The following is a 23,173-nucleotide window of genomic DNA, read 5'->3' on the forward strand; positions in this document are numbered from 1 at the left end:
AAAGAAAAAAATAGATAGATATCCAAAACAGAACAAAAATATAGTTGGGGCAGTAAAAATGTAGTGTACGCTATAAAAAATTATGTTCGATTGAACTCTTGTTTTAGCCCACGTGCCAAACAGATATGGGCTTTAACATTAATGGGTCAATCACTGAGAATTCTAGTTAATGGGCTCCGAGCAAAAGGCAGAAGCATTGCCTCCACCATTATCAACTCGAGCAAGTATGAAAACCCAACGTCGGCCGATCATTATCCAAAAACAGAGGAAATTTTTTTTCAGGCGGGAATGGCTTTAGGTAAGTACTCGGAAACAGAGTGATTCAAGTTTTAAATTAGTTTTGAAAATTTTGATCTCTGTTGCGCATAAAATTCATAATTAGTTTCTATCATGTACGAGAATTCCTGAACGAAAACGATTGTTTTTAATCTTATTTTGTAATTGCTCGAGAAGGAAATTAAGGTAGCAGGAAGAATTGAGCCTGTGTTGCCTGTGCTAGGTATATATTGAGAAGGAAAAGTTTTGTTCGAAGCATTTACTGAGGATCCAAAGTGACATATTTCATTTCTTGGATGATTGGTGTCTCGTGTATTTATTCGTCATTGCTTTCATCATTGTCATCATCATCGTGTTCTTTCTTGTCATCTTCAAGATTTTCATCGTCCTCAACCTTGGCATAATCAGGCGGCGTGTAAATTAGACCCATCTTCGGAAGCATTTCGGCAAGGTAGTTATCGACCTTGTCATCGATCCATTCGCTTGCTTTCTTCCAAAACATTAAGGGTGCAACAAATACAGCTGCTCCTACACCAACTCCTACTCCAATGAATATGAACTGCCAATCGAATTCATCATTCTGAGTTTTTTCTGCTGCATCAGGCCTTGAAACTTGTCCGTGTTTAGATTCGTTGCACTTTTTCGTCAATGGAATCCCACATAGTCCCTTGTTACCTTCATAAGAATCATTACTGAATGTTGCAAATTGATTTGAAGCTGGGATACTTCCCTGCAGTTGATTGTATGAGAGGTTAAGCACTGCAAGGAAATTCAGTTTTACCAGCTGTTGAGGAATACTGCCATCCAGGTTATTACTTGAGAGGTCCAAGGATTCCAGCTGTTTCAGATTGCCGAGAGATGGTGGGATTTTCCCGGTGAGGGCATTGTGTGACAAGTTGAGAACATATAGTGCTTTGAATTCTCCGATCACATCCGGTATTGGCCCTTCGAATTTGTTGCATGAAAGATCAATGGAGGTGAAGAGAGTTAGGATCTTTACGAATTCCATCGGTAGACCTTTGTTGGTAACTGTAATACCATCCTGATAATAAAATCCACTGAGTGGGAGAAACCCAAACTGAAGGTGTCCAACACTGAATAGAGCTTCATCGTCATCAGCCGTCATTGCCTCCCATGTTTTTAAGCATTTACTTGGTAGTGTTCCATTAAAACTATTGTTTGCAATGTCCACAATCTGAAGCTTTGGCCAGGGGTACTTGTTGGCTGGACAACCAATTTCCCCATGGAATTCATTTGATCGTAAAACAAGAATCCTCAGACTGGCTATGCTCTTCAAATGGCAAGGGAAGATGTCATTGATGTGATTATTACCTAGGTTCAACACCTCAAGACTTCTGCAATTACGAAGGGATTTTGGAATCTTCCCTCGGAGCACATTGCCATTGACATCTAGTGTTTCTATGGAACAATTACTTGGAAATGCATCAGGAATTTTGCCACTGAGATTGTGTTATGATGACAGGAAGGTTAGGGTTTGATCGTGTTGATTTGGGGGAAATCGCGAAGGGAAGAGTTGGGAAGAAACAGCAGAAATTGGGGGAGATTCGAAGGAGATAGGGATCGGGAAGCTAGGATTGAGATACTGAAGAATTGGGAATGGAAGGGATTAGAAGAGTCGGGAGGGGTTTAATGGGTCTATATGTTAATTGTTTTTAATTATGTTGGGCCTTTAAGATTGGGCTTGAGCTGTTAGAAGAGTTGGGATAGAAGAGGGAATGGTGAGTCAGCAGAGGTGGTTATTTTGTTTAGATTCTGTTTGGACAGCGGTACTGTAGATAGATAAATTGTACAATCCTTTAAGGATTTTTCATCTGATGATGAAGCACAATTTCTGTATCTAACTTCTCTCTCTCTTAAATCCCTAAAATTCTAAAATCATCTCATTCATAACAAATTGGTAATCAGAGCTGGTTTTGTGATCCAAAATCAAGTAGTTCAAGCTGGGAAACAAGGAAGATGCAGAAGACTGGAACCAGTGAGGTACCAGACAGACCATAGAGGAGAAAGAGGAATATTTACCGTCGTGGTGGACAGAGCAGAAAGCTGTTGGAAGGAAGGATTCAGACACTAGAAGAAGGAATGACTGAGAACAGAGCTGGTTTTGTGATCCAAAATCAAGTAGTTCAAGCTGGGAAAGACAAGGAAGATGCAGAAGACTGGAACCAGTGAGGTACCAAACAGACCATAGAGGAGAAAGAGGAATATTTACCGTCGTGGTGGACAGAGCAGAAAGCTGAGTTGGAAGGAAGGAATCAAGCAGCTGAGGAGAAGGATTCACCTCAGTCAGTAAAGAACCAACTAACAGCAGTCGAGAAAAGGACAAAAATGGAGGTAAACAACCCTGTTTGATTACGGTTCTTAACGAGCATGAGAAATATACTTTTCAATCGAATGAACCTGGGATATTAGCTTCTAAACCTGTGGGGTTTACTGGGCATCACACTGTTATCCAAAGTTGCAAGAAAAAATAGGATGGGTAGTTCTAGTGAGACTAAGGGGGAGGAGATGAACATGTTGATACTAGAAGCTACTGTAAAAACCCTTTTGGAAATACAAATGCTGTGTTACAGAGGCCCAAATTGGAGTTACCAATGTTTGATGGTAACAACTGCAGGGGCTGGATTAGGAAATGTCAGAAGTTCTTTAAATTGTTTGGAATTCCAGAGGAGCAAAAATTGGAATTAGCTGCTATGTATTTAGTAGGGAAGGCTGAAACCTGGTTTGATGGTTATATATTACAGAAATATAGAGTTACTTGGCAGGAATTTGAGGCTGATTTATGTCACAGATTTGGGGACAGAAACTATTCTGATATTATTGAAGAATTCAATAAGTTGATGCAGAAAGGGAGTGTGGAGGAATATCAAGAAAAATTTGAAGAGCTTAAACCTTATTTACTGCAACAGAACATGCATCTGGGAGAGGCTTATTTTGTGTCTAGCTTCATTAGTGGTCTCAAGGAAGAATTAAAGCACAAGGTGAAGGTGTTAGAGCCAAAGAATTTATTTGAAGCTTACAGGCAAGCAAACTTTATGAATTGGCTAATGAGATTGAAGGGAAGAAGTATAAAGTGGCTAACAAAATTTTTCTTATAATCCCTCAATATTCAACAGCAGTGGGAATAAGGGGTTTTTGCCTAAGACAGCTCCTCCTAACACTAGTAACAAACAGAGTTTATTGGATTACAAGAGCCAATAACTTGTGTTTTAAATGTGGGGAAAAATTTGCTCCCGGACATCAGTGCAAAGTGAGACAGCTCAACTGTATGGAGGAAGAGGAACCTACTGATTCTGATGAACAAGAATTAATAGAGGGAGAGATTAGAGAGGGGGAAGATAAAGCTAAAGAGACCCTGGAAATTTCTATTAATGCTATTACAGGGAATGTGGGGCATACTACCCTGAGAATCCAAGGTTTTATAAGAGGAAAACCTATTAATGTGCTAATTGATAGTGGCAGCACCCATAGTTTGTAACTCCTAAATGGGCCAAGGAAGGGGTTGAATTAGTACATACACAACCATTAGTCATCACAGTAGCTAATGGTGAGAAGCTGTTCAGTACTGCTAGGAGTAATAAGGTGAGCTGGAAGATGCAAGGCTATGATTTTCAGCATGACTTCAGAGTATTAGCTTTGGGAGGTAGTGATATGGTTTTGGGGGTGGATTGGATGGAAGAATTCAGCCCTATAATGATGGATTTTAAAACTAAAACTATCAGTTTTGAGAAATGGAGAAACTGTAGTTATAAAAGGGTCTCAAAAGCTACCATTATTCAGATCTATCACAGGTGAGAAATTACAGAAGTTAGCAGAAAAAGACACTGAATTGAATGGAGAGATTTATTTGTTAAGTGCTGAAGTAGAAGGCAGTGAAATTCCTTTACCACTAGAAGACCTACTAGAAGAGTTTAAAGAAGTTTTTGAAGAACCAAGAGGAATGCCTCCGAGTAGACAACATGATCATGCAATTGTCCTTAAACAGGGAACACAACCAGTAAACCTTAGACCTTATAGATTTGCTCACCATCATAAGGCTGAAGTTGAGAAACAAATTACGGAAATGTTGTCCTCTTCTATTATTCAGGTGAGTAAAAGTCCTTTTGCTTCTCCATGTTTACTTATTAAAAAGAAAGATGGAACTTGGAGATTTTGTGTGGATTATAGGGAACTTAATTCTGCTACAGTTAAAAATAAGTTTCCTATTCCTATAGTGGAGGATTTGTTAGATGAATGAATGGGGCTGCTTTCTTCTCAAAATTGATTTGAGGTCAGGATATTGGCAAATTAGAATCAAGGAGGGAGATATTCACAAGACTGCTTTTAGGACTCATCAAGGACACTATGAGTTTAAAGTAATGCCATTTGGTCTTACTAATGCTCCAGCTACTTTTCAGGCTTTAATGAATGATTTGTTTGGAGCATATCTAAGGAAATTTGTTCTTGTATTTTTTGATGATATCTTGGTTTACAGTCCTAGTTTGGCAGAGCATAAACAGCACTTAAGAACAGTGTTGGAGGTGCTGTTGGAAAACAAGTTATATGCTAAAAGAAGTAAGTGCTTCTTTGGACAGCAGCAAGTGGAATATCTAGGGCATTTAATATCAGCTGATGGGGTGGCTACAGATCCTACCAAAATTAAAGCCATGCAGCAGTGGCCTTTGCCTAAAAATCTAAAAGCTTTAAGAGGATTTTTGGGTTTAACTGGATACTACAGAAAATTCATCAGAGGATATGGGGAACTGAGTAAGCCTTTAACCAATATGTTGAAAAAGGATGGGTTTTATTGGTCTCAAGAAGCTATTACAGCCTTTGAAAAGTTAAAGGAAGTTATGTGTAATGCTCCAGTTTTGGCTTTGCCTAATTTTGAGCAGAAATTTTTTTTGGAAACTGATGCGAGTTCTAAAGGGATTGGAGCTGTTCTTTCTCAAGCAGGAAGACCTATAGCCTATTTGAGTAAAGCTTTGGGTCCTAAGCATGCAGATCTATCCATTTATGAGAAGGAGTATTTGGCCATTTTGATGGCAGTTTCACATTGGAGGCATTATCTAGAGAGTGGTTCTTTTGTCATTAAAACAGATCATGAGTCCTTGAAACATTTACTTGAACAGAAGCTAACTACAACTATTCAGAGGAAGGGGCTTACAAAGTTATTGGGGCTGGATTATATTATTCAGTACAGGAAGGGTAAGTCTAATAAAGCTGCAGATGCACTCTCTAGGCAACAAATGGATTCTGGAGAATTTGATCAAATAGGAGTTACTGTTATAACTCCTACTTGGCTACAAGAGATTGAAAAGAGTTATGAAGAAGATGCTCTAGCTCAAGAAAATAAACCTATTCTGGTTATTAATCCAGATCAATTACAGGACTGGAAATTACTGAAGGGAGTCTTGTATTTCAAAAACAGGATTTATGTGGGCAGCAAAGGGGATTTGAGGCAGAATATAATTGTGGCTTTGCATGATTCACCACAAGGAGGTCATTCAGGTATTCAAGCTACTTATCAGAAAATTAAGTCTTATTTTTTCTGGCCAAGGATGAAAATTCAAGTTCAGGAGCATATACAGCAGTGTGATATTTGTCAAAGGACTAAAATAGAACATATCTCTAAGCCAGGGTTGTTACAGCCTATTGCAGTCCCAAACAATGCTTGGGAAGTGATTACAATGGACTTCATTGAAGGATTGCCACCTTCAACAAAGTATAATTGCATTTTAGTGGTGATTGATAAATTCACTAAATATGCTCATTTTATGCCACTATCTCATCCCTATACAGTAGTGGAGGTTGCTAGAGTTTATCTTGATCAGGTTTACAAATTACATGGCCCTCCTAAGGTGGCTATTTCTGATAGGGACAAGTCTTTTACTAGCCTGTTTTGGCAAGAATTAATGAAGCAATTGGGGTCCACTACATTATTTAGTACTGCCTATCATCCTGAGACAGATGGCCAGACAGAGAGGTTGAATCAGTGTTTGGAGCAGTATTTGAGGTGTATGTGTTTTTTGAAACCAAAGACTTGGTCCAAATGGTTAGCTCAGGCCGAGTGGTGGTACAATACTAACTACCACTCTGCTCTACAGATGACACCATTTGAAGCTTTATATGGGTATAAAGCTCCTAATGTGACATGGACAACAGAATCTAGGGTGGAAGCAGTGAAAGATGTCATGCAACACAGGGAACAGTTAAATTTACTACTACGAGAGCAATTAATTAAAGCTTCTAACAGAATGAAGCAGATGAGTGATAAGCATAGAACAGACAGGGAGTTTCAAATTGGCGATGAAGTTTACCTGAAGCTTCAACCATATAGACAAACATCACTAGCCCTCAAAAGAAATTTGAAGCTTGCGGCTCGTTATTTTGGACCCTACAAGATACAAAACAAAATTGGTCAAGTTGCTTATAAACTAGAGTTGCCAGCAAATTCAAAGATCCATCCAGTTTTTCACGTGAGTTTACTTAAAAAGAAAGTAGGGAACAAAGAACTTATCTCGATCGATCCTCCAGAGGTCGCGCCGGATGGACAATTGAAGATTTATCCAGCCCTTGTTTTGGATCAACGAGTGATTACAAGACAGAATCGAGCAGTCATTCAACTGCTCATTCAGTGGACGAATATGGGAGAGACAGAGGCAACTTGGGAAGATTATACAGTTTTAAGACAACAATTTCCTCAGTTCGATCCTTGGGGACAAGAATCATCTGGAGAAGGGGGTATTGTTATGATGACAGGAAGGTTAGGGTTTGATCGTGTTGATTTGGGGGAAATCGCGAAGGGAAGAGTTGGGAAGAAACAGCAGAAATTGGGGGAGATTCGAAGGAGATTAGGGATTTATCGGGAAGCTAGGGATTGAGATACCTGAAGAATTGGGAATGGAAGGGATTAGAAGAGTCGGCTGAGGGGTTAATGGGTCTATATGTTAATTGTTTTTAATTATGTTGGGCCTTTAAGATTGGGCTTGAGCTGTTAGAAGAGTTGGTGATAGAAGAGGGAATGGTGAGTCAGCAGAGGTGGTTATTTTGTTTAGATTCTGTTTGGACAGCTGGTACTGTAGATAGATAAATTGTACCAATCCTTTAAGGATTTTTCATCTGATGAATGAAGCACAATTTCTGTATCTAAAATTCTCTCTTCTGAAATCCCTAAAATTCTTCTAAAATTCATCCTCATTCATAACAGATTGTTGCCCCCAAGATTCAGTACCCCAAGATTCAGTTTCCTTCCGAATAAACATTTTGGTATTTCACCACTGAGATTGTTGTTGGACAAGTCTAGAACTTGCAGGTAAATAGCATCACATATAGACTTGGGAATCACACCTGTAAGGCCGTTGCTCGAGAGAGAAAAGAACACAGTGTAGGCAAGATAGTTACCAATGTTATTTGGTAAAGAAGAAGCAAAACTATTACTTGAATAGTCCAGATAGCTTGCAAATGTAGGTAGAGTTGGAATATTACCACTGAGGTTGTTGGAATGCAGGTCAAGGATCAAAAGATTAGGCATTTGGTAAGATTTCTGCAGACCCTCAAGCTGATTATATGAAAGGTTCAAATGCTGGAGGTTATCACTGACATTCCAAATCCAATTGGGTACTTCACCTGAAATAAGGTTTTCTGAAAGATCCAGAAAGGCTAACTTTGATTGGTTCTTTAGATCGGGGAAGACTTTCAGTTTGCAGGAAGCAAGGTTTAATCTAGTAATCTTGGGAAAGGATGATAACGTCGAATAACTCCCAGTTGCATCGACAGACAAGTTATTGTGTGAAAGGTCAAGTTGTGTGAGATTCACAAGCTTCTGAATGCTTCCTAGCCATATAGTTCCATTGAACTTGTTGGAAGAAAGCAACAGAACATTAAGCCTACCGAGTTCGAAAACATTTGCAGGTATATGCCCTTGCAATTGGTTGGAACTAAGATCAAGAGTATCCAATAAATATTGTCTTCCTTTAGGAAAACCAGGAAAATCACCACCAAATCGATTGTTTGAAAGCTGAATCATCTTCATCGAAGGGAGTGCCACAATGGAGGAAGGAATGCTCCCACGAAATGAATTGTAGCTTAAATCAATGTGTGTAAGGTTTTGCAGACCTTCCCACTTAAATGACTCAATCTTGCCAGTCAGTTTATTATGAGAGAGATCGACATAGGCAAGATTTTTGGACAAATCAAAACGTGGGATTCCACCGGTGAAGTTATTGAACGACAAGTCCAAGTAAACAAGCTGGTGGAGATTGGAGATTGAACTCGGAAAAGCTCCACTGAAATTACAATATGAAAGGTCTAGTGTTGTCAGGTTCACAAGTTTGCCAATGGACTCTGGTAATAACTCAGAAAACTTTGTTCTGCTAAGAACTAGGTTCCTAAGAGAACCAACATGGCGAAATTCAGGCAAAGAACCATGAAGTTTCTCATTGTCAGGTATATAGAGAGACTGCAGCGTCGTTACCTGGAGTATCTCTTTTGGAAATGGTCCATGCAAGCTACAAGAACTGAGACGCAAAGAAGTCAAATTTGAAAGCCGAGCAAGGAATTTCGGAACCACAGCAGACAAATTATTCTCATCCAAGTGAATAACCGAGAGATTCTTCAAGTTTTTAAGGGAATCTTCAATTGGTCCGGAAAGGTTACAATTTGACAAGCTCAACACTTCCAGATTGGTCAATGGGGATAAACCCTTGCACCATTCATTCCCCCTTGCTGAAATTTTGACCCCATCAAGATGCAAAGATCTTAGCTTTGTCAGATTTTGAACAAGCATCTTTAAGTTTGGATTCTCAAGTTTCAAGGGTCGTCGAGTAACAAGAAGTGAACTTACAGATAAGTCGAGAGTAACCAAGCTTGTCAAGCGTGAAATCTCATCTGGAACTTGCCCTTTAAACCCAGCATTTGACAAATTAAGATAGCTCAAATTCGAAAACTGGTGAAACCCAGAAGGAAAACTGAAGTTCAACCTGTTATAAGCCAAATTCAACCGTTGAAGATGCTGGAGATTGAAGAGATTATCCAAATCCTCACTTGCTCCAGAAATCAACTGGTTGCTCAAGTCAAGTACGATAACCCGACCACTTTCATCGCAGGTTATACCATCCCAAGAACAACATTCCTTGCCTTGATTCCAATTCTTCGACTTTACAGATAATGAAAAATTGAGGGTGTTTTTCAACCCGAGCAGCAACTGTTGCTGAGGGCTTTGACATTGACCGGAACCCGAAACTGCAGTGACGAAGATAAAGAAAACTGCTGCGAAGGACTTCAATAGAAGGCGGCCTGAAAGGAGTGAAGTTCTCATCAGTAACAACAAGGACGACAGATGGCCTCATAGGCTATTGGCATTGAAAAATTGCAGAGACGAGAAGAAGAAGGGAGAAAGGCATAAAGCTGTGTTCTTTGTGGATTATTATTGTTTGTTGTTGACTTTTCTTTCAGTGTAACCACTACTTTGTCGAAAGACGCGTTGTTTTGTCGGTTTCAAGTGCTGTTTTCATGGAAGACTTTGGTTCAAGGTTCTGTGTTTGAAGTTAGAAAGAAAAACACACAAAGGAGTGCATGAAATCAGCCGTCCGGCAGTAATTATGATTAAAAATTGGTCATGCAAATCAGAGCATCCCCTAATTCAAACTAAACTTCTACTTTTATACATTGGTTTGGTAAGGGTTAAAATCAACTAAAACTCCTTATACTATATCCAAAAAAAAATCTAATTTAGTCCCTTAACTATTTAAAGGGACATTTCGATCCATGTATACTTGAAAAAGTGAATATTTCAATCTAAAATATTAACATATCATTAGTTGAACCAAAATATTGAGTTTAAATATCTCTTACGTTACTATCAAATATATATAGGATAAAGTACATTAAAGGTTGCTGAACTATATTAAAATGAACATTTTGGTTAGTAAACTTTTAAATGTTACAAAATGATCATTAAACTTATTGAGCTGTTACAAAATAATCCTTGCAACGTTATAAATAGTAATAATTTTTCGATAAGTTTAAGGATCATATTATAATAATCCAATAAATCTAATGGTAATTTTTTAATACTTCAGTAAATTTCAATGACCATTTTATAACCGTTTAAAAATTTTTATGGTCATTTTGTATTATTTGAAAGTCCGCAAACCAAAAGGATCATTTTGAAAGTTTAATTACATTAAATCATGTTTTTATAGTTTCTTCAAAATTTTATTGAAATTTTTACTAGTTTTTTAATGTTCTTCAAAATTTTATATGATTTTGAATATTATTTAAAGTTATCGATTTTAATTTTCTTTAAATTCATTAAATCACAATGGTAGACTCACGTACCAATTAAAAAAAGTTAACATTATTATAAACCATCTTTATTTACTTACTTTTAAAATGTATATGCTAAATTATCTTTTTTCAAAAGGATCAATTATAAATTGATAGAAATCTAATGAGTATCTAAATCCAATATCACAATTTAATTAACGACAAATATAATATTTTTAACTAAAATATTCACTTTTCTAAATATATATAATTAAAATAATTTTTAAATATTAGAAAGATTAAAATAAATTGTGGACATAATACAATTATTGGTAATAGACTTTAACTTTTAATACGACAGCTCTTCAGTCTATTATTATTTTATTAATTATTTTTTAATGACATTAATTATCATCATATGTATAACTATAAAATCTACTTAAAGATTTAATAAATTATGCTCATAAATATCGATGCATGATGAGTATATTTGTATTGAACAGTAGTGGATGAGAAATTAATGAACAACTTGTCACTTACTTCCACCTATAGTGGTGTAAATGAACATAACATTCGGTGAACTATTCATGAACCATTAGTATAACATTCATTTATGTTCGTTCATTAAGTTAAATAAACGAGTATGAACAAAAAAAATTATGTTTGTTTAATAAACGAACAAACATGGACATAGGTGTGTTTAGTTCGTTTATGATCACGAACAAGCTCGTTTACTCGGTTCTCCTTTTCCTTTTTTTTCACATTTTAAATATCGGTGAAGATAGAGACTAAATTGAACACATAATAAAAGTTAAAATTTAAATTGTGGATTTTAAATAGTTTAATTACTAGTGGTGTAATTTTATCATTTGTCTTCAGCTTTCAAATGAAAGGGTAAAACTAAAAATTGAATATATAAACGAAGGATAAACAAACATTAAACGAACGCTAAACGAATATATTTGTGAACAATAAATAAATGAACACGAACACCTTCAAAAATAAAAAAACGAACACGAACACGATATTAAAAATTTAAACGAACACGAACACCTTCAAAATAAACGAACGAGCACAAACCAAATATGAACACGAACACCTTAAAAAATAAACAAAAGAAACACGAATATAATTTTATTCATTCAATCTGAGATTATCTACACTCCTATCCACCTATTCTGCTCTTTAAATATTATAGTGGAAAAGAAGGAAATACAATGTTTGAAAACTTAAAAAGACAATGTGAAAATGAAATTAAGAACGTTGACTACGTTACCCACAAATTTGTCTTATCAAATTCTTCTTTAATCACTTCCAATTGTTGGGTTAAGGTTGGAACTCACCATGGTCTACAGTAATGCTGTGTTTTATTCTAATACAATAATTTTTTAAATAAACTACATCAGATATAACTGAATTGTAGGTGATATATTGTCCATATCATTAAACATTTAATTTTTTTTAATTAGTGACGATAGTCAATTATCTCCCGTCATCGGTCATCTTTCGAGGTAAAATCATATTAAAATGTTCGTTTTTTATTCATTTTTTAAATAAATTAATTTTTTATGAATCCTACTCAAAATCAAAATCGGTTATTCATGTATTATTATAACAAGTTAAATAAATGTATTCTTATATTATAAATGCTTTTAGACATGTATTTAATAGTTTTATACATGGATTATTATAATTACTATTGAGCTTGGTTATTCAACAGGTTTAATTATAATGGGTTCTTGCAATTATTGCAGAGACTTTGTAGGATTTAGGTGTGAAATGATGAAACTTTAATGGAAAATATTCATCATTTCACATTTCTTTCCGGCTTAATCAGCAAATTGACCCCTGAATTATACTGAAAATAAGTTATAGTTAAAGGATTACAAAACAGAGAACACAGAGAATCCCTGTAGGAGCGTAGGTACAAGTAGAAATCACTTGAACAAAGATCTAACTCTTACACAATTGACCTTAAAACAGAGATATAGTACGATGATTTCTGTTTCTGGGATCCAGCTTAGGGAATAACTTATAAACAACACCATCAGTGCGCTTATAATACCCTATCCTCCATCTCTTCCAAAACATAAGAGGTAAAATCACAACTCCTATTCCAAACACAAATCCTATCTCAACACTTATGAAATTCCATTCGATGTGATTACCATTCCCTGGATTTGAAGGGCCTTCTTTTGAAGTTGGAGGGGTTTCACATTGTACCTCCAATGGGAGTCCACATAGTCCTGCATTGTTTTCGAATGAAGCTTCCGAAAACGACTGAATCTGAGTGCCTAATGGGATCATTCCAGTCAATTTATTGTTGGAGAGATTGAGGAATGATAAGAAATTTAAGTTTGCTAGCTGCAAAGGAATCTGCCCGGTTAGTGATAGGGAAGCGGTGGTGGATTGATGAACGTTACTCTTGTTGAAGAATCAAACCTAGAAAGTTCTAGACTCGATGAAGAACAAAGGTGATGAATATGGGAAGGTGGCAGCAGTCGCTAGGATTGTTTAGGGTTTCTTTTATGTGCTAGAATCAAGACAACACGATTAGAATAAAATAAACAAAAGATAAATAAATGAAAGATGAAATAAGATAATAAAGAAATCAAAAAATCTCCCTTATGAAGGTGAACGGTAAAGATGATTGATGGTGCGGATGGATTTGTGGAAAAATAGATGGATAATGTCCTATCGAGCCCTCCTAGTCGCAATGAAAAGGCAAACACGATAATATGGCTCTAACCAACCCTCCTAGTCGCGATGAAAAGGCAAATTGGAGTGTGAAGATTAATCTCCCTCATAATAACTTGAAAGAACTCCAGGAGAAGAAGCTTCGAAGGCACAAGGCAATCAGCACTTGCAAAAATAAACTCTCGTTGTATTATTGATCAAAGAAATCTGATTTACAAAGTAGAATGAAGCCTCCTTTATATAGGGGCTGAGTTCTAAAGCTCCTAAACAACTAATGAATAAAATAATAATAAACTAAACATGTCTTAACTCTAATTCCTAATAAAATAATAATAACTAAAGATAATATTTTAACCCAACCTTAATTCCTAATAAAATAATAAATCTAATCCTAAAAGATAATGCATCATCCTATATTAAGTTATATTACAAATAATCAATATAAATATTGAAAATTCGTAATATTTACAAAATAACGTATTAATCCCGTATAGGATTTCCTGCATGCACCGTCTTCAGTAAAATGACCATATATTGAGTTCTCGATATCGGATTGATGCGATTCAAGAACCGTTGGAAAGATAAGAGACAGACAGTTGTATCTCCAGAAGACATGTCGACCAAATAAGATCAGGATCCCATTCAAAAAGTCGTCGCAAGTCTGCTACTGTTCTGATATTCTTTTCCAAAGCTTGGACGAGTGGATCATTTGGAAGAGTTATTACTTCTTCCTTTGATGTGAACCTTGTGATGCATGTATCATCCTCCCTTTCTTCAAAAAGATTCGACCTCGAATCTGAAACATTAAAGGGAGCAACATTAGAATAGTTTAATAATTCATTCACATTATGCTTACCGAATAGATATGCTTTGAATCTTCGAGACTTTGTTCTTCTAATAGGTTCGAGTAGAAACATTAGTCCAAAGAAGCATGTATTATGGACTCTGGTGCATGTATCATTCCCCCACTCCTCAAAAGGATTCATCCTCGAATCTGAAAATCCAAAAGAAAGAGAATTAGATGTGTTGAAATAAAAACTTGTGAAACATTTACCAGGATCAATGTGATGTGTCTTTATGCGTTTTAGTCGAGGTTTCTTCTTTGTAGGAACTGATTTCTTGTAGTCTTGAAATCCTCTTTTGCATACAAGTCTTGTAATCTGATGTTTTGGTTGAATTTCAACATGGCGCCGGTCACTGTTGGCTTTCTGTATGATTATTTCAGATAATTTCTCCATGGTTTTATTCGTGTGTGGCGAGAATGAGTGTTTAAAAACCATGTCAACTGGTTTGTTAACGTAATCCCTTAAGTCTCCTAAGTGTGGTTCATGTATTAATGATTCCCAGGAGGAGATTTGTGGACTGTATAACCTGTTTAGTTGGCAAGGAAACTCATATACAAGATAAAGCTCATTAAAAGCACTTTTAAATGTATGGGTAGAAATATCAGAAATATCCGAGTTATCGTGATATACATCTTTGATATGTTCAATTCTCGGAATAGTAGTATGAGTTTGATAGGTAAGAGTATACCTTCGTGGTAGTGTATCGTCTACTGTGTTTTGCTTACCTCGGTATGTTACGCACTTAAAGGAGTTGTGTTTAGTATGGATGACAACTTCACGAGCCTTACCTTGTAAGAAGGAGAAGAAGTACGTTACAATGTCATTAAAATGAGTAATAAAATATTTACCTTTGGACTCTCGTAAATCGTGACTCTTCATTGGTATGGCATAGTGATTAGGGCTTTCAGGTGGTAACCCGTCAGGAGGGTCACCTAGCACTATTCGACAACTCTTGGCGATGGAAGATGGTGTGGGACAGTCTCGTGTTGCTTTTACTTTCTCATCATTTACATGGATTCCCTGTGCACGAACTATAAAGCATGTGGAGTTGTTCAAGTCATGTTTCGTCATTAAGATGACGTTACGACTAAGGCTTTCATGGATGTAGCCTTTTTGTAACAAATCTAACTCTTTGGTTTCTTCGAGATTGTATGTTTGACGAGGTATGATAGAACCTTGAATTAGATTGGTTTGGTGTTTTTTTCCTTTTTCCAGTGGTAATCCGTCAGGTGGATCACCTAATTCTTCTCGAAAAGCCTGTAACAAAGATGAAAACACACTAGGCAAATCCTTGTTAATGTTAGAAATCGAAACAATTGATTCTCTAAAGCGAACAAGGATGAAAGGCTGTTTGTAAAGAAGGTTCTCTCTCAATTCTTTTGTGCTCACACGTAGATTTTGAGTCACTCTTTTCTTCTCACAATTAGGTTCACTCACCTCCCATGGGTCATTATGCTTTTGGCTTTTGTAACTAGTGACCTCTTTTTCTTTTGCCTCTTTCTCAACTTTTTCTTTTTTTGATTTCCCTACCTCCTCACAAATTTGATCTTTAGGGGCTGGAAGTGTGTCATTCTTTGCTGGTCGTTCTTTCTCATTGTCAGGTTTGTCATCTCTTGGCTTTTTCAGAGAAGATGGAGTAGAAGATGAGGAAGGATTTGAAGGGTTACCTTGGTAAGAGGATGAAGTACCTTGGTAATGTTCACTGATTCGAGATCTCCTTTGGATTTGTGCTTCGATTGTCATTGCTTTCTTTAGTGTATCTTCAAGGTTTTCGTACCCTTGTAGATCAAGAAGATCAGTGATGTTTGAGTTTAAGCCGACGACGAATCTTGACACGGTGACTTCTTCTTTTTCGGTTATGTTAGCCCTATTGAGTAAGGACTGCATCTCCTTGTAGTAATCTTCAACTGAACTTCTACCTTGTCGAAGTCGGTGTAGTTGTTGTTTAACTTCTCGTGTATAATGTGTCGGTAGGAATCGGTTCCTCATGGTTTGTTTGAGGTCGGTCCAAGAAGTGATTGTTGGAATTTGGAAGTTCTGGATCTTTTTCCTTGTTTGCATCCACTAAGTTCGAGCATATCCTTCAAATTGTATGGTGATGAGGTGAACTTGTTTAGCTTGGGGGGCAGTCATGGTATGCGAACATGAGATCAACTTTTTCTTCCCATTCGATGTACCTGTCTAGATCGTTGTCTCCTTTGAAAGACGGGATCGTGAACTTTGGTTTTGTAAAGAGTTTGGGTGCTTGGAAACGTGGTTGTTCTTCCTCGGGTACCAAAAGTTCAGCATTGTTTGGACTTGGATTCTAGTTTGGTAGATCTAGTTGTGGTTCTTGTCGTTCTCTCACGATTTCATCAAATCTTTCAACTTGAGTCGTGAGTCGGGCAAGTGTGGCTAAGATAGCCGTAAGTGTCTTGTTGTTAGTGTCGCCCATTCTGAAATCATAACACTCAAAAGAAAATTTTAAAGTAAAATAAAATAAAATAAATTCAACAAAGCAAGAAACCTCACAAGTCACTCCAAGAAAGTAACACAACGAGAGGCAAGTAAGCCGATCTTGTACTCTTTAAAACTCACTTTACCAAGTAGTCTTTCACAGTTCGTATCGGAGTTTGATTACTAGCAAAGGCGATAAGAAAAACCTAAAAACTCTAAGAGGCCAAACAAAGGTTAGGCTCCAAGAGAACGAGAATGCAAAGAAGGAAGAAGTATGCAAACTCTTTAGTCCTACTAACACAAAGAAGATAATGCAAAAGAACAATAACAAGGAAAAACAAAAGAACCTAAAGCACTAAGAGTCAAAGAAAAAGAGACCAAACCAGAAAACCTAGAAAACGCTGGATCAACTTGAGCAACGTTTTTGTGGGGGTTACCGGTGTCCAAAAATTCTGAAAAATTTCTTGAATGTCTTTCGATGCGTCAAGAAACCACCTGTAAAATTTCAGAACCAAATACCTTCAGTAGTATCCAGTAGACTATGTTGAACGGTGAGTCCTCAAATAATCTATTTTTCTTAATCACTTTTTTCGAAGTTGTTCTTGATCTCCAAAAAATTCTGATATTTTGTGTGAATGATCTCCAATATATGAAGTTTCAATATGGAAATTTTCACCACGAAATTTATCCTGTAAAATTTTCAAGAAATTCGACAAGATTCTAAACCGAATCTGCCGATGAAACTTGAATGATGTATTTGAAGGCTCCAATGAACTCCGATTGGGGTGAAATTTGGACTGAGGATTACTCTTAGAATTAATATAATATATGGATAAAATCAGCCCTAAATACATTCGTTTGCAATTTTTTGAAATTTTGGCTTTTTTTTTGTTTTTTTTTTGTTTTTTTGTTTTTTTTTTGTTTTTTTTTTGTTTTTTTAAAATTACAAACTAACAAGAAGGATTTAAATATAAATTAAAATTAAATAAAAAGAACCTGAAACGCTGAATCGTTTGTGAACTAGCTCCGTTGGGGTACCTTGACGGTTTTGTGTGCAAGAACAAGCAATATTGCTTGTTTCTCTCCAAGATTCGGCCCAAATCTGATACCAATTGATAGGGAAGCGGTGGCGGATTGATGAACGTTGCTCTTGTTTGAAGAATCAAACCTAGAAAGCTCTAGACTCGATGAAGAACAAATGTGATGAATATGGGAAGGTGGCGGCAGTCGCTAGGATTGTTTAGGGTTTCTTTTATGTGCTAGAATCAAGACAACACGATTAGAATAAAATAAACAAAAGATAAATAAATGAAAGATGAAATAAGATAATAAAGAAATCAAAAAATCTCCCTTATGAAGGTGAACGGTAAAGATGATTGATGGTGCGGATGGATTTGTGGAAAAATATATGGATAATGTCCTATCGAGCCCTCCTAGTCGCAATGAAAAGGCAAACACGATAATATGACTCTAACCAACCCTCCTAGTCGCGATGAAAAGGCAAATTGGAGTGTGAAGATTAATCTCCCTCACAAGAACTTGAAAGAACTCCAAGAGAAGAAGCTTCGAAGGCACAAGGCAATCAACACTTGCAAAAACAAACTCTCGTTGTATTATTGATCAAAGAAATCTGATTTACAAAGTAGAATGAAGCCTCCTTTATATAGAGGCTGAGTTCTAAAGCTCCTAAACAACTAATGAATAAAATAATAATAAACTAAACATGTCTTAACTCTAATTCCTAATAAAATAATAATAACTAAAGATAATATTTTAACCCAACCTTAATTCCTAATAAAATAATAAATCTAATCCTAAAAGATAATGCATCATCCTATATTAAGTTATATTACAAATAATCAATATAAATATTAAACATTCGTAATATTTACAAAATAACGTATTAATCCCGTATAGGATTTCCTGCATGCACCGTCTTCAGTAAAATAACCATATCTTGAGTTCCCGATATCGGATTGATACGATTCAAGAACCGTTGGAAAGATAAGAGACAGACGGTTGTATCTCCAGAAGACATGTCGACCAAATAAGATCAGGATCCCATTCAAAAAGTCGTCGCAAGTCTGCTGCTGTTCTGATCTTCTTTTCCAAAGCTTGGACAAGTGGATCATTTGGAAGAGTTATTACTTCTTCCTTTGATGTGAACCTTGTGATGCATGTATCAGTTAGGTTGTTGCTTGAAAGGTCTAAGGCTTCAAGCTTTGGCAAGTTTCCTAAAAACGACTGGACCGGACCGGTGAGCGCATTATTTGACAAGTTAAGCAAGTATAATGCTTTGAAATCCCCTATTGCTTCAGATACATGCCCTTCAAATTTTTTAGAAGAAAGGTCAATGGAGGTGAAGCTAGTTAGGATTTTCACCAGCTCCAACTCTCGACCTTTCATGGTAACTGCCACTGAATCTTGAAAATAAAAATCACTGAGTTTCAGGATTTCATGTCGGACGTACTCTGAATAGGGTTCATTTTTGTTGGCCTTCATGGAATTCCAGGTCATCAACAATTCTTGCGGTAGTTTACCACTAAAAGAGTTGGAAGCCAAGTCAATAATCTGAAGCATAGGCCAGGTGACATTGTTCCCTCGACAATAAACATCTCCTCTAAAGCTGTTTGACCGTAAAACAAGAACACGCAGCTTGGATGTGCTCTTCAAATGGCAAGGAAATGTGTCGTTAATTCGATTTTTCCCAAGGTCTAATACCTCTAACATTCTGCATTTGGCTAAAGATTTTGGAATCTTTCCAACCAGTCGGTTTTGATTGAGATCTAGAGTTTGTAATAAGCAGTTTTCTGGAAATGTGTCAGGAATGATACCGCTGAGATAGTTTTGCTTCAGATTCAGAACTCCAAAATGCTCACGCATCTGCGTCATCAGGCATTGAGGAATTGACCCGCTCAGAGAATTATTAGATAGATCAAGTGCTACAAGAGATGGAATGTTGCATATGGACTCGGGGATTCTCCCATGAAAATAGTTTCCCGAGAGCGAGAAGAAAACAGCAGTCTGGAGGAAGTCACCAATCTCAGGTGGTATAACACATCTGAAATTGTTGTTTGAGTAATCTAGGTAGCTAGCATATGGTGGAAAAAACGGTTTTTCCCCCTGAAGCAGATTGCCATGAAGGTCAAGCACAGTCGTATATGGATTTATGTGCGAAGGTCTATCAAGTTCTACAAAAAAGTTGAGAGAAAGATTTAGATGCTGAAGATCAGTTTTCCAAATCCAACTGGGAATTTTTCCATGAATTCGGTTGTTTGAAAGGTCTAGGAAGGAAAAATTGGATATGTTCTTCAAGAAATCAGGGAATTTCGTTAAGTTGCAAGAAGCCAAGTTCAACTGGGCTACATTGGGGAAGCGAGGCAACAAAGGCAACGGAAGATTAGTAAAGCTTGAGTCAATAGACAGGTTATTGTATGAAAGATCGAGAACGGTAAGATTCTCCAGTTTCTGAAATGCACTTAGTTGTATTAAGCCGCTGAACTTGTTCCAAGAAAGTGACAGGTGCACTAGACCTTGGATTTCAAATAAAAACATCGGAAATTCCCCCTGTAACCCATTGTGACTCAGATCAATGACTTTAAGCAGCGAAGAAAGCTCACCTTTGACCTCATTGAATCCACCACTGAACTGATTTTCTGCAAGGTCCATCACCTTCAAGGATTGACTCTGAAACAGAGTTGGTGGGACGGTTCCACTGAAAGAGTTTCGTCGTAAGTTAAGTCGTTCGAGAAACAGAAGGCTCGACCAGTTGGTGGAAAGAATGGAGCCATTTAATTGATTGCCGGAAAGGATTAGCTCTGTAAGGTTCCTTAATGACGTGAATGAAGGAACTGGACCAGAGAAATTATTGGAAGAAAAATCCAGATGGACCAGCTGTGTAAGTTTCTCCAGTGTTTTAGGTATTGGACCGGTGAACTTGCAATTGGACAACTCTATCCTTGTCAATTTCCCAAGGTTGCCGATAGATTCTGGTAATTGTCCCCCAAAATCTGTGTCACTAACTACTAGTGACTGAAGAGATGCATTTGGAGGAAATTTCTGAAAAGAACCTTGAAGAAATTCGTTGAAAGACAAATCAAGAGTCTGTAACTTCGGTGATTGAAGGATTTCTTCTGGTACTCTTCCACTGAAGTTATTGGCAGCAAGATGCAAGGAAGTCAGATTCTGAAATACTGCCAAGAATTCTGGAAATGGACCGGAGAAATTGTTGTAGTCCAAACGAATTATTGAAAGAGACTTAAGCTTGACAAGTGAAGGACTAATAGGTCCTGAAAGATAACAACGTCTCATGCTCAGCATTTGCAGATTAGGCAGAGAAGATGATAAAGCTTGGCTCCACTCTTTTCCGTTTGCTGATATATTAATGTCATCAAGATAGAGATTCTTTAGCCCCGTGAGCTTTTGAACGAGCGTCTTCAAATTTGGCTTCTCCAGTTTCAAGAGTGGTCGTCCTAGTGTAAGAAGTAAAAATTCCTGAGATAAGTCGAGAGTAACCAACTTGGTCATGTGTGAAATCCCAATCGGAATTTGCCCAGTGAAGCCTGCATTTGACAAATTAAGATAACTCAACTTTGTCAAATTTTCAAACCCTGAAGGGAACTCGGATAAGAATCCGTTATAAGCCAAATTAAGTTGCTGAAGATGCTGAAGACGGAAAAGACTATTGGAATTGTTGATTTCTCCGGAGATCGACTGGTTGCTCAAGTCAAGTTCGATAACCCGACCACTCGCATCGCAGGTTATACCATCCCAAGAACAGCAATCCGTGCCTTGATTCCACTTCACCAACTTTACAGATAAAGAAGAATTGAGGCTATTTTTCAATCCCAGCAGGAACTCTTGCTGATCGCTTTGACATTCACCAGAAACGGAAAGTGCAGCGAGGGTAAAGAAAATTGCAACATATAGAATGAAGAAGAACCATGAAGCCACTATCCTCATTTTTGTGAGAAAAATGATGGCACAGCTGGAGAGTTACAAATTAAGATGGAAAGCAACGAAGGAGAAATGACTATAACTCGAGCTCTCATGAAATAAAATTTGTTTCCATCAGAGCTTAATGGATGCCACACAACTTACATCATTTTACTGCAGGAAGACTCAAACGGTCAATGGAGATTGGAGAATAAAATTGCCAAAACTCTCTATCAGAATTTGCCTTTTTTCTTTTGTTAAATTTCCATCGTGGAAGATAAATATTGGGTTCACTGGAGTATTGTCCTCAAATTATTCTATCAGCTTGGAAATTATGATCAAATCAATCAAATTCAATAACCAATCAAGTTACTTTCCTATTTCCTGTACTGCTCCTTTCACTGAGAATTTTAGGCATCTGGATAGGGTAAATCTCAAATTACCAGTTAGAATGTGTGGTTGTTGTAGGTTTTTCTTTTATCGACTTTTCTTTAGTGTTTACTTCCACGAAGACTCTGACTCAAAGTTCATTGAAGTTTCAGCTAAGTTGGAAAAATCTAACCATTTGATGGAGTCTTTGGTTCATATCAGACGTGTCTGAAGGTTTAGCTAACTTGGAAAAGTCCATCCAAAGACTCGATCGGTATTAATGATTGAAAGCTTTTTTCTTGTCTATTGGAATTTACACTTTTTTCATTTGATCGGGTAAGGAGTCTTCCACCCGAGAATAAAGAGTCCTCCATCCGAGACCTAATCCGATCCGAAATAATAAAAAAATTATTTTTATTTAATAAAAATAGTGACTTAATTGAAAAAAAATAATATATAGAAGGGTATTATTGTAATTATTCCTAAATATATAAGGTAAAATTATATAGTTTTTTGGGTCGGGTCTGCTATTTTTCACCCTAAACCTGACCTGAACATTACATAAAAACCCCGACCCGAATCTTTTTTTTTATAAAAAAATCTGACCCGATCGGGTCGAGTCGAAACCCATCAGATTCGGATTCCATGCCTATCCCTAATTACAATTCAGGTTTGCCGTAGGCCATTACATTTTTTTTTTCATTTTTTGATCTTTAAACCCAATCATACTTCAAATTTTCATTTTCTTTTTCATTGTGAAAATAAAAATGGTAGACAGAGATTGGAAAATAAAATTACAAAGCATCTATTGGAATTTAGACCTTCCTTTAGTTAAAATCCCACCAATATGACCTTAAACCCAATCAACTTAATTTTCATTTTTTTTAATTGTGAAAAACAAAAATTATATATATTAGAGTGTTGGTCTCATATAGTCTATCGGCTTAGAAATTGTGATCACATTAGTCAAAATTAATGACCAGTCAATTTTTATGTGCATCTTCAAGAAATTGTTTATTCTTTTATTATTTTTTTTGTGAATTATTTTAGTTTGGATAAGCTGATTGCTAAAATATTTTATTTATTAAATAAAATTTTACCTATATTATTTTAATTATAGTTTAATGAATATAATGTAACTTGTATTGTTTTATCGTAGGAAGATTCATACGGTCAATAAAGATTGAAGAATAACATTACAAAAAATTAATTTGTATTTAGGGTAAAGTATAAAAATGGTCCTTTGACTATAGGATAATGATTTGTTGAGTCCTTCAATTATTATAAGTTACAAAATGATCCTCTGACTATAGTGATTTACTTTGTTGAGACCCACGACTATTAAAAGG

General features: G+C 36.5%; 3 protein-coding genes across 3 annotated transcripts in view; all 3 read right to left on the reverse strand.

Annotated features, from left to right (window-relative positions):
• LOC120151026 (UPF0098 protein CPn_0877/CP_0992/CPj0877/CpB0906) overlaps positions 1-5,404 on the reverse strand; it is a 32,180-nt gene extending 26,776 nt beyond the window's left edge. The window contains exon 1 of the mRNA XM_039163582.1: positions 5,398-5,404. The gene's annotated coding sequence lies outside the window, so the exon portion shown is untranslated. The remainder of the gene's footprint in view (positions 1-5,397) is intronic.
• On the reverse strand, positions 593-9,630 carry LOC120150940 (receptor like protein 22-like). The gene is made up of 2 exons (XM_039163519.1): positions 7,482-9,630; positions 593-1,736 (listed from the first exon to the last, which is right to left on the reverse strand). The coding sequence occupies exons 1-2, from the start codon at positions 9,590-9,592 to the stop codon at positions 593-595; spliced, it is 3,255 nt and encodes a 1,084-aa protein (XP_039019450.1). The 5' UTR covers positions 9,593-9,630.
• Positions 9,631-12,516: 2,886 nt separating this feature from the next.
• LOC120150941 (receptor-like protein 7) lies at positions 12,517-21,500 on the reverse strand. Its single transcript, XM_039163520.1, has 2 exons — positions 18,705-21,500; positions 12,517-12,924 (listed from the first exon to the last, which is right to left on the reverse strand). Exons 1-2 carry the CDS (start codon positions 21,480-21,482, stop codon positions 12,517-12,519), a joined length of 3,186 nt encoding a protein of 1,061 aa, XP_039019451.1. The 5' UTR covers positions 21,483-21,500.
• Positions 21,501-23,173: the final 1,673 nt, after the last annotated feature.

The sequence above is a fragment of the Hibiscus syriacus genome, unplaced genomic scaffold, assembly GCF_006381635.1.
Source record: "Hibiscus syriacus cultivar Baekdansim isolate YM2019G1 unplaced genomic scaffold, ASM638163v2 tig00111027_pilon, whole genome shotgun sequence".
Taxonomy (NCBI): Eukaryota; Viridiplantae; Streptophyta; class Magnoliopsida; order Malvales; family Malvaceae; genus Hibiscus; species Hibiscus syriacus.

Bases quoted from the DNA above. Each gene is read 5' to 3' on its own strand.
- LOC120150940 (XM_039163519.1), bottom strand. From the start codon at position 9,592: ATGAGAACTTCACTCCTTTCAGGCCGCCTTCTATTGAAGTCCTTCGCA. The intron at 1,737-7,481 runs GTTATGAATGAG...ACACAATCTCAG, and splicing joins AATCTTGGGGGCAACAATCT to TGGCAAAATTCCTGATGCAT.
- LOC120150941 (XM_039163520.1), bottom strand. From the start codon at position 21,482: ATGAGGATAGTGGCTTCATGGTTCTTCTTCATTCTATATGTTGCAATT. The intron at 12,925-18,704 runs GATACATGCATC...CTATCACTAACC, and splicing joins TTTCAAGCAACAACCTAACT to GGGCAGATTCCTTTGCAGCT.